This window comes from Mustela putorius, unplaced genomic scaffold (genome assembly GCF_011764305.1).
Source record: "Mustela putorius furo isolate JIRA1106 unplaced genomic scaffold, ASM1176430v1.1 tig00003972_pilon_pilon_pilon, whole genome shotgun sequence".
Taxonomy (NCBI): domain Eukaryota; kingdom Metazoa; phylum Chordata; class Mammalia; order Carnivora; family Mustelidae; genus Mustela; species Mustela putorius.
The window spans coordinates 15077186-15093598 of NW_025422115.1; the positions used below are offsets into that span (position 1 = coordinate 15077186).

Below are 16413 nucleotides of genomic sequence, written 5' to 3' on the forward strand. Positions count from 1 at the left end.
AGAATCACAGAACAGTGTGGATAGAATGGGTTATTTACTAGATGCTTCTGGGAAAATTGGCTCATGATATTAGAGAAAGGTAAGTTAGACCCTTTAATCTCAGTTCATATGTAAAAATGGACCTGCTGGTCACTAAAGACCTAAACATAAGTTATAAAAAGGCAAACAGAAGAAAAATACAAGGGAATGTTTTTGTAGAAAAAAATACCAAGACCTAAATGTTTATCGTGAAAAAATTTACAGGTCTGAGTACAACAAAATAGTGAAAAATATCACAGATTTTGTTTGAAGTATCTCATGAGAAATGCTAATAGTAAGATGACCAGATAACTGCAATGTCCACACCTAGGAATTAATATCTAGACATACAATGAACTCTGGAGGATGGGGTTGGGAAGGAAATCATGAAACCCAAAAGAAAACAGGCAGAGGGTATCAATGGGAACTTCACAGAAGGGGCAAGACTGAAGGACCTGAGGAGCCACAAGTACTTATACTGAACACTCAGACAAATGCAAATTAAAACAAAAGCAGCCCAAATCAGAGAGGTGGATCTTACCAAGTAGGGAGTAGACTGTAGGCCAAGTCCAAAATGGGCATGGCACTAGGTAGAGGGGGCAAAAGCAGCTCAGGGACTGTCCACAGGGAAGTGATAATTTAAATGTGGTACTGCAAACTGCAGAAACCTATACAGCAGTTAGGGTAACAGAAAAGATGTTCACAGAGTTGACAGAGGCAGATTTAAAACAGAGATAAATAATAGAACAAAGTCTGCACGTGGAATAATACCAGTACATAATTTTAAAACAGAAAGCACCGACCAACAGAGTGTATTTTATAAGAATGTGACTTGTGTGAGAATACAGGTATCAAATGCATTACAACAGGCACCTAGAACTGGGCTAGCCAAGAAAGGGAATGGGGAGCAAGAATCAGAAATAGCAGAACAGATGACATAAACCAAACTAAAAGTTCCTGCATAGACTAATAATGGCCACACTCTGCCATAAAGGTCTGATATAAAAACTAAAAAGGAAAGGATAGAAAAAACATGCCAGAAAATCATTACGATGCTAAATCAGCTTTAAATACTTTGTCTATTTAGCAAGGTTTGAGTTCAGTGATCAGTCCGGTTACATATCCCAGCTTCTGGGGTTAGTTTCACAGCTACATGATCACAGAAATACCAATGTCACTAGGACTTTGTTTCCTTACCTACAAAAGGAGGAGTAGGATTAGATAATCTAATCTCTGAGGTTGCTTCCAATTCTTTCTAGAGTCTACCCATTCATAGTTCTTCACTAAAACTCAAACATTGCAATTTAAAATTCAATTGTACCAATCTTTCTTCTTTTTATTTGGTTATTAACTTTCGCAAAGTCAACCCTCCTCCAATAAAAAACAAACTGAAATATTTAGGATTAGTAAAGTTCTCGGAACTATCAAAAAAAACCACAACAGAATTTCACTCTAAATCACTTCAACATTAATTTTGTAGTGCCACTTCTTAGACACTACAGATCTACTAATGGTTTAAAAAGATTTATGAGGATGGCAGAGCTTTTTATATCTTAAATCACACAGAACTGATTCTCAAAGCGTGCTTGTACTATCATAAGAAAATGATGCATCTGAGAAAACAAAGTACCTTTCCAGCTGACACAAGGCCCCAGTTTTCTGTTTTGATCTTGTTCTTCTAACGGTGTCCTGTCCACCTGAATCCCAGAGTCTTCTCTACTTAAGGGATGTTGACCATCTTCATCTTCGCTGTCTTCAGACCAATTCTGATTAAAAAGGGAATACATCTTACTCTTAAGAATGTATGGTGACTGGAGCTATTTAGATGAAAAGATTAATAAAATTTCAGAAAAAAAGCAAAAATTACACCTAATGACACTTCTTTCTAAATTTGTTGAAAATTACTATGACAGCCTGGAATTATTTTTGGTGGCAAAACCTCCAAGGTTAAAAGATACTCCTTCAAGGATACTTACTTTCATTCCATTCAGCTTCCTAGTACTATTGATTCAGTGCAAAATCTTAATAAATCTTTGATAATAAACTAATTTAGTGAAGAGTGTTTTTGCTTTAGTTAAGTTGCTCTAGGGTGGAAGGAGCCACAAAAATAATGTATCCCTTGGCATATATTTATATTTTCAATAACAAAACTAATGCCACTTACTGGTGTGTCTACATTTGGACCAAGATCAATTTCTTCACCTTCCATCAAGTATTTTCCCCAGTCAAAATCATCTTTCTTTTCTAAAATGTAACAGAAATATTTTATCAGCATTATCACAAATATGTGGGGGAAAAGATCCCCAAACTATAGGAAAAAAGTCTAACAAAACCCAAAATAAAATGCACCCAGGAGATGACAAAGTTCAAAAATACTGAAACACTCAATAAATTGATATTCTAATACATTTTAAAATTTAACTTTATCTTCAAAGTGATTTTTCTCTTTATATAATCAAAACTAGTTTAAAGTCAGAACTTAAAATCTTAATTTGCAAATGTATCCAAAGCAAGAGAAATTTTTACAAGTTTTTATAAAATGTCTGATAAGTAATAAAAACAATTTCACTTTTGTTATATATTAAACATTTGGCAACATACCCACTTCTTTATCTCTTGGTGTTTCCACATAATTGCTGTTTGAAGGAGAATCAGATAGACACAGAAGAAGTGACAGTATGGAATAATGTGCATCTGTCTTTAAAACAAAAAATGAAGATATGAATCACTGAGGTTGGTGAGAGCTTTCAAAAGTAGTTTAAGAAAAGATAACCCTTTGTCAATTATGTCCCCAATATTTTTTCTAGCTTGAGAAATTGTGAATTGTATCTAAATAAATCCTAATCTCTAAACCTTTTTTAGAGTTCAAATGTGTACACATAAAAAAACATGTCAAAAATGCATTACCTGGGCTAGGCAAGATTGCAGAGGAGCGGGGGACTCTGTTTCAACCAGTCCCCTGAATTTAGCTAGATTATCTACCAAGCCACTCTGAAATCCATGAAATTAGCCTGAAACATAAGATTATGTGTCTGGATCTCTACGAGGGCAGAGGGACTGATGAGTCAAGAGGTATGAAGGACAGAATTGTGACTGCATGGGCAGATGTCAGAGGATAAACAGAAAAGGGAGGGAGCTACCAGAAGCTAGCCATTGGAAAGCAATACCCCAGTGTAAGAGCGTCCTGTGCCTGGGGACCAGTGACAGCTTCCAGAGCAATGGTGGAGGCATGGGAAGGGCTTGATAACAGCACCTAAACAGAATCTAGGAGCTTAAGGGGAAACTGTCAGACCTGGGCAGCTGCAGGTGTGGACCTGTGTCAGCAGACCCAAGAGGCCCACCACCACCACCACCGGTTCTGTGACTGCCCATGCCCAAGAGGATCCAGTGCAGACCTGGGGGCTAGCTGCTGCCACCTGCCCAGACTGGGATTGCTCATGGTTTTGGAGGCACAAGGGGCAGAGACAACTGGTGCCTGGGTCAACCACTGAGAGCATCGTTGGGGACGTGTACCACCTATGGAAGACTGCAGTTTCCAGCGGCGCTTACAGAGGGAGAAACTGTTCCAGAGGATTCAGAGAGGAGCAGACTGTGGTTTCTCTCCTCTGGGGCAGAGGTCTGGATGCAGATATTTTCCTTTGCTCTGACCCCTTGAAAAGGTACGAAAGCCAGAGAACAAAAGCCATCAGAGAACAAAAGCCCAAAACACCAGTTTCCCAAACCCTTGATAGGGGGCAGGACAACTCCTCCCAAGCAGGGTTACCTGAAAAATAATGTGGCAGGCCCCTCCCCCAGAAGACAAGCTGGAAGAACAAGAGGAAGACAACCTGAGGTTCCTCTAAAACTGTAAAAACATGGATGGGACTGGAAGAGATTATGCTGAGTGAAATAAGTTAAGCAGAGAGAGTCAATTATCATATGGTTTCACTTGTTTGTGGAGCATAACAAATAGCATGGAGGATATAGAGAGATGGAGAGGAGAAGAGAGTTGAGGAAAATTGGAAGGGGAGGTGAACCATGAGAGATTATGGACTCTGAAAAACAACCCGAGGGTTTTGGAGGGGCGTGAGGTAGGAGGTTGGGGGAGCCAGGTGGTAGGTATTAAGGAGGGCACGGATGCATGGAGCACTGGGTGTGGTGCAAAAACAATGAATTTTGTTACACTGAAAAGAAATTTAAAAAACAAAAAAGAAAGAAAAAAAAAACTGTAAAACCCCAACACCAGGGGAAGAGTATATTGAGTACTGGTCTTGCCTCATAGCCTGTGTATTTCTTAGACACAATTTTTAAAAAATTCTTTTTCATGATTCTTCTGTGTTTTTTTTTCTTTTTACCTACTTATCATTCCAACTAGATGTTTAATACAACATACTTCATAGTAATTTTTAACTTGTACTTTTTCACACCCATACTTTTTTTTTTCTTTTTTTATATATAGGGATATAAGCTTCCATGTAGTCCTTTTTTCCCTATTCAGTACTACCTTTTTTAATCTCCCTGTAACTCTGGGAAGTAGTGCTCTCTAACAAAGAGAACAAAAATACACCCAGGAAGAACTGAAACACCCTACCTCAACTGAGAGATTATAGCCCCCTTCACCTCACCATCCCCCCCACTTTTTTTGAACTTTATAAATCTTATTCTTGAGTTCATTTTGGCTGGGTTTTTTTGGATAGGCTTCTGATTGCTCTACATTTTCCCAGGGTGCTCCTTGCCTGGATTGTAGTTGATATTTTCAACTCCATATATCCCCTCAACCACCACTCAACAGAATGACAAACAAAAAAAAGAAAAGAAAGGAAAAAAAAGAAACAGACACAATGGCCTTTCCTGCAGACCTAATGGATATGGATATAAGCAGGATGTTTGAAATAGCCTTCATGGTAACAATTATTAAGACGATAGCATTGAGAAAACCACTGATGGCAACACAGAATCTCAAGGGCAGAAATGACAGCTAATCAGGCCGAACTTAAAAATGCTATGAATGAGAAAGAGTCTATAATAGATACTCTAGTTGCTAGGGTAAATGAGGCAGAAGAACAAATTAGTGATCTAGAAGATAAACTGATAGGAAGGAACAGGAGGAGGTCTGGAACCAACAGCTTAAAATCCATGAGAACAGACTTAGAGAAATCAATGACGCCATTAAACGTTCCAATGTCACAATTTTGGCGATCCCTGGGGGTGGGGGTGAAGAGAGAAAGAGGACTAGAAGATATATTGGAGCAAATTGTAGCTGAGAACTTCCCTAATTTGGGGAAGGAAAGAAGCATTTGTGTCCTAAGACTGGGAAGAACAGACCAATGCCCCCGCATGTAATACCAAAACTCACAAATCTTGGAACCAAGGAAGCCGCCCTAAGCACAGTTAGGGGGAAGAGATTCCTTATGTACAGAGGAAGGAATGTCAGAATAATGTCAGACCTGTCCACAGACACATGGCAAGTCAGAAAGGTTTCTGTATATGGGCCAGTACCCTAGAAATACTGAACATTGATGAAAGAAATTGAGGAAGACACAAAATGATGGAAAAATATTCCATTCTCATGGATTGGAAGAATAAACTTTGTGAAAATATCTATCCTCCCCAAAGCAATTTATACTTCCAATGCCATCCCTATTAAAATACCATTGGCATTTTTCAAAGAGCTGGAATAAACAAGCCTAATGTTTGTATGAAACCAAAAAAGATGCCGAATCACCAAGGGAAAGATGAAAAAGAAAACCACACCTGGGGGCATCACATTGCCTGACTTCAAACTATATTACAAAGCTGTGATCACAAAGACAGAATGGTATTGGCACAAAAACACACACAGACCAAGGGAACAGAACAGAGCCTCCAGATATGGACCCTCAACTCTATGGTCAACTAATCTTTGATAAATCAGGATAAAATATCCAATGGAAAAAAGACAGTCTCTTCAATAAATGGTACTGGGGAAATTGGACAGCTACACACAGAAGAATAAAATTGGACCACTGCCTCACACCATATACAAAGATCAACTCTAAATAGATTAAAGACTTCAATGTGAGACAGGAATCCATCAAAATCCTACAGAACACTGGCAGTTACCTCTTTGACATCGGCCACAGTAACTTTTTCCAAGACATGTCTCCAAAGGCAAGGGAAACAAAAGCAAAAATGAACTGCTGGGACTTCACCAAGAAAAAAGCTTCTGCCCAGCAAAGGAAACACTCAACAAAACTAAGAGGCAGCCCATGGAATGGGAGAAGATATTGGCAAATCACATTACACATAAAGGGCTCATATCCAAGATCTATAATGAACTTTTCAAACTCACACTCAAAAATAAATAACCCAGTCAAAAAAGGGCAGAAGACATGAACAGACACTTCTCCAAAAGAAGACATATGAATGGCTATACAGACACATGAAGAGATTTTCAACATCACTAGCCATCAGGCAAATACAAATCAAAACCACAATGAGATACCACCTTACAACAGTTAGAATGGAAAAAATTAACAAAACAGGATACAAACTGTTGGTGAGGGATGTGGAGAAAGGGGAACCCTTTTACACTGCTGGTGGGAGTGCAAGCTGGTACATCCACTCTGGAAAACAGTATGGTGGTTCCCCAAAATGTTACAAATAGAGTTACCCTATGACCCACTAGTTGAACTAGTAGGTACTTACCCTAAAGATACAGATGTAGTGAAAAGAAGGGGCACCTGCACCCCAATGTTCATAGCAACAATGTCCACAATAGCCAAACTGTTGAAGGAGCCGAGATGCCCTTTAACAGATGAATGGATAAAGAAGATGTGGTACATAAAACAATAGAATACTACTTAGCCATTAGAAATTATGAATATCTATCATTTGCATCAACATGGATGGAACTGGAGGATTATGTTAAATGAAGTTAAGTCAAGCTGAGAAAGACAATTACCATATGGTTTCATTCTTACATGGAACATAAGCAATAGCACAGAGGGCCATAGAGGAAGGGAGGAAAATCCAAAAGGGGATAAATCAGAGAGGGAGATGAATCATGAGAGACTATGAGCCCAAGAAACAATCCACGGTTTTCAGAGGGGAGCAGGGTTGCAGGAGGGGATAACAGGGTGATGGGTATTAAGGAGGGCATGTGCTGTGATGAGCACTGCATGTTATACTTAAACTAATGAATCAATGAACACTACATCAAAACTAATTATGTACTACACAGTAGTCAACTGAACATTAAAAAAAAAAAAAAGTTGGATGCCTAATCGACTGAGCCACCCAGGTGACCTGCCATTTTTTAAAAATTAATATTATGGTGTCATAGGGTTTAAATTAGTAAATCCTAAAGTCTAAAGTCTACCCAAGGAGCTATATAAAATAAATCAAGAAAAGATCTAAAAAAGATTTACCTTCTCTTTAAAAGTGGTCCTTGCAGGAATAATACACAGAGGTGTATTTCTAATCTTTAAGGCATGGGTTCAGAGCTCTATGCAGCTCTCTTTTCCAGAAGTATTTTTATAGCATTTCCCTAAATTGACAGTTTCAAAAATTATCTAAAGCTCTCTTCCTTATGAAGAAGGAAGCTCTCTTCTTTACCACTTCCCACAGTACAAAGGGAAACCCTAACGATTATAGAATACTTAAAAATATTTATTGTGAGGATGAGTTAATACATGTGTACAGTAAAGGGTTTACTCAGGATGCCTGAGTTGCCCAAACTCTGAACATCTCAAAGGTCGTTAAGACTGGCCCTTGACTAGCTCCTGAGAGATAACCTCTGAGCTCTTGAAATATCCTCCAGAGAAGAATGTTTCTGTATGCCAGAAGCTTTGGGCCATGCAGTATCAATTTGACTAGTTAGCTTAGGCTAACAATGTGACTTACATGAACGTATTTTCTTATGCCTGACCTCTGGGGCCTGGAGATCGAAAAGCTATGGTCAGCCACATGTGCACTGTACATCCATGTGAATGACCCCCAACCAAGATACTAGACACCGAGGCTCAGATGAACTTCCTTGGTTTGCACACTTTGCACATGTTGTCATATGTTATCACTGGGAGAATTAAGTACATCCTCATGCAACTCTATGGGGAAGGCACACCTGGAAGCTTATACCTGGTTTCTTCTGAACTTTATTCTATGTATCTTGTCCCTTTGATTATTTTAAAATTCATATCCTTTTACTATAAAAAAAAAAACCTAACAATGAGGATAGCAGCATTTTTAAAGTTCTGTGAATCCTTCTACTGAATCATCACGTCTAAGGGTGATCTTAGAGACCCAAAACTGAACATGAATGTGCTTAGGACAGTACATGGCATTTGGTTAGCATTACATAAGTAGTTATTATTACCAAGTGCTGAAAAGCCATTTAAAAGTTTTAAGACAGCCAGATGGTACTATTATTTGTGCTGATCTCTGATCTCAATTTCCAAGAAGGTTCAGCTAAGGAGAGAATTAAACAAAAACATGCTTTTTCAGCCCTGGGTTTGATGACAATGCTTAAGTCAATTTCCAGAAGGTTCTGCTCCAATTAGTAGATAATTGTAAAACATAATGAATGTTTAAATAGTTAACAGAAAAAAGGTGATGATAATAGATTTGAAACAGTACAATACATAGATGTCACAATCTATGCATACCCTTGTTTCCTTTATGCTCAGAAGTGATGCATTTAGAAATTCTTCAGTTAATCTCTTCCAACTAGCAGCTTTGCTGAGATCAGAATGAATGATGAATTTTTCATAAATTCTAAAATATATTCAAAAATAAACCAATAGTTAAAAGCTTACATTAATAAAAAGATCTACAAGTAAATACATATATTCCTAAATATACATATGAAACTAACTTACCCTTCTATTGTCTTTTCCACTTTGTGGCTATTAACATCCAAGAAACGATGAAATCTAAAAGATAAAATGCAATTCTTATATGAATCTTGTCATATACCTAAGTGGACTAGTCACAGAGCCCTACATATCCCTACAGATATACTATATTCAGCAATATTACTTCCAGGAGTGCCCCTCTCCTCCTATTACCTCTACCATCTAGGCAAACAGCCACTCAGTGGTCTTAGAGACTGCTCAAGCACATGTCATCTTTAGCCTCCTTTGTCCTCTGATTTCCTTATCTTCCCCTAATGCCCTGCATATAAGACTAGCACAGCACATTCTATAGCAGGGGTTCCTAATCTTTTTATGCCATAGTGAAGCCCACAGAAGTTTAGGGATCCCTTCTCAGAATAATGTTTTTAAATCAGAAAATGAGATACAAAGAAAACCAAGTATACTGAAATATAGTTGTGAAATATTTTTTAAAGTTTGCTGATATAGTAAGATACATATTTATAAAAGCATTAAATAACAAGATCTAGCAGTAGATCCATAACTATCATTAAAGTAGTAGTAAAAAATATTTAGAAATATCTGCCACAACTTTGTGATGTGAACTATGTGATTTGTACAGTTGACACAGTCATAGGTAAACCAGTATCGCTTGTTACTTTCATTCATAATTTAAGAAAATGCTATTTTTTAGTTAGAGGTTAGTGTTAATTTTTTTCTTATCCAAATTCATAACACCCGAATTCTATCTTCAGGCTCTCAGGTTAAAAACTCCTATTATACATCGTATGTAATTAACTTTTGTCTCTGTTTTCCTTTAGGATAGAAGCTGGATCTCACTTATCAGAATTTCTAGGGCCTAGAACATGGCCACAATTTAAAAAAATAAAACCAAACATGAATAGTTCATTTTTCTGATGGATTAAAGCATTATAAAATTGTAATATAGTTCAACCAACTCTTCTTTTCCATTTTTTTAGTATCAAAGACAACAATCTGTATTTAAAATAATTTACATACTAAATAGTATACTTAATTCTTTCACAGTAAATGGCTGAGTAGAACACCACTTCAACCTATTATTTTCTTTTTTTTTATCTTTAGTTTCTCAATGTGTAAAAGGAGATAGTAAATTCTAATGTCTCTCCCAAGTCTGAAATCATGTCCATCTACTTAATGCCATTGAGAAATTAATTAAAAGAGAAATTATTTGGGATATAGCACTTAAATTTCCATCTTATATGACCTATCCAGACAGTTATAGGTTACACTTAAGAATTGAGCTTATTATTTCAGAAACTTGGTGAGCTTTTAGACTAATTGTTCTCATTATAAACCAAGTAGGTGCTGTATGTATGACTGTTAAGGCTGATATTCAAGATTACAGATACTGAAAAACTGTTTATTATTCAAGATTTCTACTGTAAGTGACGCCTAGATGGCTCACTCAGTTGAGCACCTGCCTTCAGCTCAGGCCATGATCTCAGTGTTCTGGGATGAAATTCCTCCCCATTGTGCTCCATGCTGGGGGGAGCCTGCTTCCCCCTCTGCCTGCTGCTCCCCCTACTTGTGCTCTCTCTGACAAATAAATAAATGAAATCTTTATTTAAAAAAAGAAAAGATTTCTACTGAAATTAAACAGGCAGAATATTAACACTGAACATTCTTTTAGACATACTTCCATTAAAGGTAATGATGACAGTAGACAACTTCCATAAATAAAAATAAGAGCTCTAACTTCACCTAAATATCTAAACCAGATAAATCTTGAAAAATTACACGAGAAACTCTATCAGAAGTTGTATTATTGGGTGGCTTAGGACTATGTGCCAGGAACTACTCTACGTGTTGGGATAAGAAATGAACAAAACAGACCAAGATCCCTAACCTCGAGGAACTTAGATTCTAGCTAGAGGTAGCGGTGAAGGAGACCAACAGTAAACAACATATAAGTTATCCAGTGTATTAGGCTGTGTGTTTCTGAAAAAGAAAAAAAGACGAAGATAAGAGAAATCTGGAGTGGCCCAAGAAGAGATAGGGTATCAGTAAGAATACAGTGTTAAGTAGAGTGTAACCATTATTCTGCTCTAAAATTTCACTTACCAATCCATTCAAAAAATGATCTGCAGTGTATCGTGCTAAGCGCGTCGGTGGAGCAAGGAACAGACAAACACAGACCCGTTCTCCAGAAGCGCGCTTCTAAGGATAAGGACCTCGACAACCCACAACCTCCTCTTTCAGTATGCTTGTGTCACACCGAAAGAGATCCAGGGGGCATTAGGGCACCAGGCTGCTACGGGAGCAGCAGGGCCCGCGAAAGCTTTGCTGGGGGTGGGGAAACCCGGCCGCGCGCCCAGGATACTGCTTGATCCCTTCCTGTCCCTAGCCTCGGCCCGGGAGCCGCGCCCGCACCTGAAGTTGGACCAAGCAAAGTGCAGGGCGAGCTGGAAGTTAGGGTCCGCCTCATCCTGAAGGCCCGCCACATGGCGAATGAGCTCGCGAACGTCGCGCTCCTGCTGCGGGTCCAGTTGGCCCCAAGACGCTGTAGACCGCGACATATTGCCGGAACTCCCACGGCAAAGCACCTCGGCAGTGTTGTGCCCGTTCTCGCGAGAGTTCACGCTCCCGGTGCTTTGCGACTCCGAGAGGCTCCGGAAGCTGTCGCGAGAGTTCGCGCTCCTGAGGCGTTGAGTGTGCACGCTGGTCCTTGCTGGCGGTTCCCGTTGGCGTTTTCCAGCTTCATCCCGGTATCTTTAGGAGCGTGTTGAAAGAGCCGTTAGATTAATAATAATAATGATGATGATAATAATAATAATAGCGTGCTTAAAGAATTAGCCGTTAGGTTAATAATAATAATAACAATAATAAAATAATTGATCATCTCTGGCAAACCTTGGTTGTGGTTTAACTTGCGATATGTCGAGAGAAGCCAGTTAGTTTTCATTCAGTGCACCTATTAGCATCTGCCTTTCAGATCCCGTGACCAGTTATTACAGATCCCGTGACCAGTTAGTTATTACAGATCCCGTGATCATCTGCCTTTCAGATCCCGTGACCATTCTTATCCCAGCTTTAGTTTCTCCTTCTAGTGGTGATCTCTAATGATCTCTCAGTTTCACTCTGTCTACTCATGTCACACGACCTGGTCCACACTACAGCATATGTCAGCAAAAAGGATTGTCTGGCAGAGGCAGACAGTGAGCGCTGCTCCACTACGATTGGGAGCCAGCCAAAGGCGATTTTATAATCTCTCTTGATCAAAGATGGAGTATTGTCTTTGTTGTCCATAATTAAAACCTTTGAACTGACTTTTTGTTAAATATTGTATATAACCATTCCAGAAACCTGTTACATACACCTCTGTTTTTTCTTTTAGTGATCTGTTGGGTTTTCATGTGGTTTATCATATTGCATTACTGTAGTAATGGATAGCTGATACACCACTGTCAATTCTTTGGGGCTCTTGAAACAAAATACCACAAACTGGGTGGCTCATAATTCTCACAGCTTTGGAGGCTGGAATTCAAGATGAATGTGTCAGCATGGAGTTGGTGAGGGCCTTCTTCCTGGAGCAGACTTCTAGATGTATCCTCAATGTGGTAAAAGGGGCAAGAGAGCTAACTGGGGCCTCTTTTATAAGGGCACTAGTGCCATTCATGAGGGCTCCATCCTTATGACTTCATCACCTCCCAAATGCCCAATCTGCTAATACATTGGTCATAAAGATTTCAATATATAAATTTTGGGGGTACCGTTCAAGACACCATAGCAACTACCTAAAACGTGGACTGCAGGCGATTGCACAAATCTCACAAGGAGAGAATCTTAGTGTTAGAAATGGTTCTGTGGAAGGGGATTTTTACTCTTTTCCTGGGGATTCTTTTCTACTCCAGTTTCACCTATCATCTCTATGTTTATAACTCTCACATCTGTGTAAGAAGTTTGCATTTTTCTTAACTCCTCAAATCTATAATCGCTTACCATACATCTCTAAAAATCAAAGTATGTACACACACTTGCATGTGTCTCCATTTCTTTGTCCAGATAGTTGGTCCTGGCTTTTGGAGGGAGTCTTAGAAAACTTTCCACAGGTTACTCCCAGTAATTTGGACCTCTTAAAGACTGAGCCCCTCTCCTGAACTTCTCTGGTTGGCCTGAGTCAGTATCTTCTTTCTGAAGAGGGAGTTGGAAAAATTTTTAGAGGTGCCCTGGATGACTAAGCCCCATTCAAAATACCACAGGACTCTCGATACCTTCTGTAGACCTCTAGGCTGGCCCTTGCTGGTCATCCCTTCTATAGTGGACAAGGAAATTTTGGGAAGTATAGATGAAGATAGGACAGCAAACAAGTCAAGCACACTGCCACGTTTTCCTTGCTGACCTGGATCAGTGCTGTCCTCTGGAATGGCACTTAGATAAATTTTCTGGAAGTCACTCAAAGTCTGGGCTGCTTGCATGACTACAGCCTAGCCAAAAGAGCCATACTCGCCCTACTTGTCCATATTGTCCCAACACTTCCCACCACACGCTTGCTTAAAGGCTCTTAGAAATATTTAAAGGGTGTTTCTGTCAAATATGCTGCATTTGAGACTATGCCAGTCAGGGGATACCTATCACAGAACTGCGTGCCCACCCAAGTCTGTATTGGCTTCTGAAGGGGACTTACAAAATTTGGGGGAGATATAATCCCCTTCTCTTCATCCATGACTAGCCTGAGGCAGTGCCTCCCTCTGGAAGGGAAATTGGAAAAGTTTAGGGATACAGAGTCAATGACCTGGACTTATATGGGAATTGTGGCTGACAGAGTGCACTCCCCAGGCCTGACTGTACTAAGTGAGTTGGGCCTGGTCTTTGGAGGGGGAATTAGAAACCTTTTTTTAAATTTATTTATTTATTTTCAGCATAACAGTATTCATTATATTTGTACCACACGCAGTGCTACATGCAATCCAACCCTCCTTAATACCCACCACCTGGTACCCCGACCTCACACCCCCTGCCCTTCAAAGCCCTCAGATTGTTTTTCAGAGTCCATAGTTTCTCATGGTTCATCTCCCTTTCCAATTTCCCCCAACTCCCTTCTCCTCTCTAACTCCCTATGTCCTCCATGTTATTTGTTATGCTCCACAAATAAGTGAAACCATATGATAATTGACTCTCTCTGCTTGACTTATTTCACTCCGCATCATCTCTTCCAGTCCCATCCATGTTGCTACAAAAGTTGGGTATTCATTCTTTCTGATGGTGGCATAATACTCCATAGTGTATATGGACCACATCTTCCTTATCCATTCATCCCTTGAAGGGCATCCTGGTTCTTCCCACAGTTTGGCGACTGTGGCCATTGCTGATATACACATTGGGGTACAATGGCCCTTCTTTTCACGACATTTGTATCTTTGGGGTAAATACCCAGTAGTGCAATTGCAGGGTCATAGGGAAGCTCTATTTTTAATTACTTGAGGATTCTCTGCACTGTTCTCTAAAGAGGCTGCACCAACTTGCATTCCCACCAACAGTGGAAGAGGGTTCCCCTTTCTCCACATCCCCTCCAATACATGTTGTTTCCTGTCTTGCTAATCTTGGCCATTCTAACTGGTGTAAGGTGATATCTCAATGTGGTTTTAATTTGAATCTCCCTGAGGGCTAGTGATGATGAACATTTTTTCATGTGTCTGATAACCATTTGTATGTCTTTATTGGAGAAGTGTCTGTCCATATCTTCTGCCCATTTTTTGATATGATTGTCTGTTTTGTGTGTGTTGAGTTTGAGGAGTTCATTATAGATCCTGGATATCAACCTTTTGTCTGTACTGTCATTTGCAAATATCTTCTCCCATTCCGTGGGTTGCCTCTTTCTTTTCTTGACTGTTTCCTAGGCTGTGCAGAAGCTTTTGATTTTGATGAAGTCCCAAAAGTTTATTTTCGCTTTTGTTTCCTTTGCCTTTGGAGACATATCTTGAAAGAAGTTGCTGTGGCTGATATCGAAGAGATTACTGCCTATGTTCTCCTCTAGGATTATGATGGATTCCTGTCTCACGTTGAGGTTTTTTAACCATTTTGAGTTTTTCTTTGTGTACGGTGTAAGAGAATGGTCAAGTTTCATTCTTCTACATATAGCTGCCCAGTTTTCCCAGCACCATTTATTGAAGAGACTGTCTTTTTTCCACTGTATATTTTTTCCTGTTTTGTCAAAGATTATTTGACCATAGAGTTGAGGTTCCATATCTGGGCTCTCTGCTCTGTTCCCCTGGTCTATGTGTCTGTTTTTATACCAGTACCATGCTGTCTTGGTGATCACAGCTTTGTAGTAAAGCTTGAAATCAGGTAACGTGATGCCCCCCATTTTATTTTTGTTTTTCAACATTTCCTTAGAGATTTGGGGTCTCTTCTGATTCCATACAAATTTTTGGATTATTTCCTCCAGCTCTTTGAAGAATACCAGTGGAATTTTTATCGGAATTGCATTAAAAGTATAGATTGCTCTAGGCAGTATAGACATTTTAACAATGCTTATTCTTCCAATCGAAGAGCATGGAATGATCTTCCATCTTTTTGTGTCTTCTTCAATTTCTTTCATGAGTGTTCTGTAGTTCCTCGAGTACAGATCCTTTACCTCTTTGGTTAAGTTTATTCCCAGGTATCTTATGGTTCTTGGTGCTATAGTAAATGGAATCAATTCTCTAATTTCCCTTTCTGTATTTTCATTGTTAGTGTATAGGAAAGCCACTGATTTCTGTACATTGACTTTGTATCCTGCCACGTTGCTGAATTGCTGTAGGAGTTCTAGTAGTTTGGGGGTGGAGTCTTTTGGGTTTTCCATATTAAGAATCATGTCATCTGTCAAGAGAAAGAGTTTGACTTCTTCATTGCCAATTTGGATACCTTTTATTTCTCTTTGTTGTCTGATTGCTGTTGCTAGGACTTCTAATACTATGTTGAACAAGAGTGGTGAGAATGGGCATCCTTATCTTGTTCCTGATCTCAATGGAAAGGCTACAAGCTTTTTCCCATTGAGGATGATATTTTCTGTGGGTCTTTCATCAATAGATTTGATGAAGTTCAGGAATGTTCCCTCTATCCCTATACTTTGAAGCGTTTTAATCAGAAACGGATGCTGGATTTTGTCAAATGCTTTTTCTGCATCAATTGAGAGAACCATGTGGTTTTTGTCTCTTTTCTTATTAATTTGTTCTATCAGATTGATTGATTTGCAAATGTTGAACCACCCTTGTAGCCCGGGGATGAATCCCACCTGGTCATGGTGGATCATCTTTTTAATGTGCTGCTGGATCCTGTTTGCTAGGATCTTGTTGAGAATCTTAGCATCCATCTTCATCAGTGATATTGGCCTGAAATTCTCCTTTTTGGTAGGGTCTTTGCCTGGTTTGGGGATCGGGTAATGCTGGATTCATAGAAAGAGTCTGGAAGTTTTCCTTCTGCTTTAATTTTTTGAAACAGCTTTAGGAGAATAGGTGTTATTTCTTCTTTGAAAGTTTGGTAGAATTCCCCAGGGAATCCGTCAGGTCCTGGGCTCTTGTTTTGGGGGAGGTTTTTGATTACT

General features: G+C 39.3%; 1 protein-coding gene across 5 annotated transcripts in view; it reads right to left on the minus strand.

Annotated features, from left to right (window-relative positions):
- The window catches only part of TUBGCP5 (tubulin gamma complex associated protein 5), a 101366-nt gene extending 89537 nt beyond the window's left edge, over positions 1-11829 (minus strand). For 2 of the 5 annotated variants that reach the window (XM_004758505.3, XM_004758504.3), the window contains exons 1-6: positions 11262-11605; positions 8856-8909; positions 8643-8751; positions 2620-2716; positions 2183-2262; positions 1649-1784 (exon numbers count right to left, since the gene is read on the minus strand). In XM_004758505.3, coding sequence (XP_004758562.1) covers positions 1649-1784; positions 2183-2262; positions 2620-2716; positions 8643-8751; positions 8856-8909; positions 11262-11407 — 622 coding nt within the window. In that variant the 5' untranslated portion in view covers positions 11408-11605. Of the gene's footprint in view, positions 1-1648; positions 1785-2182; positions 2263-2619; positions 2717-8642; positions 8752-8855; positions 8910-11261; positions 11607-11741 lie in introns of those variants that run through there. The other 3 variants (XM_004758503.3, XM_045070568.1, XM_013059420.2) reach the window with 3 other exon arrangements.
- Between the last annotated feature and the right edge of the window lie 4584 nt (positions 11830-16413).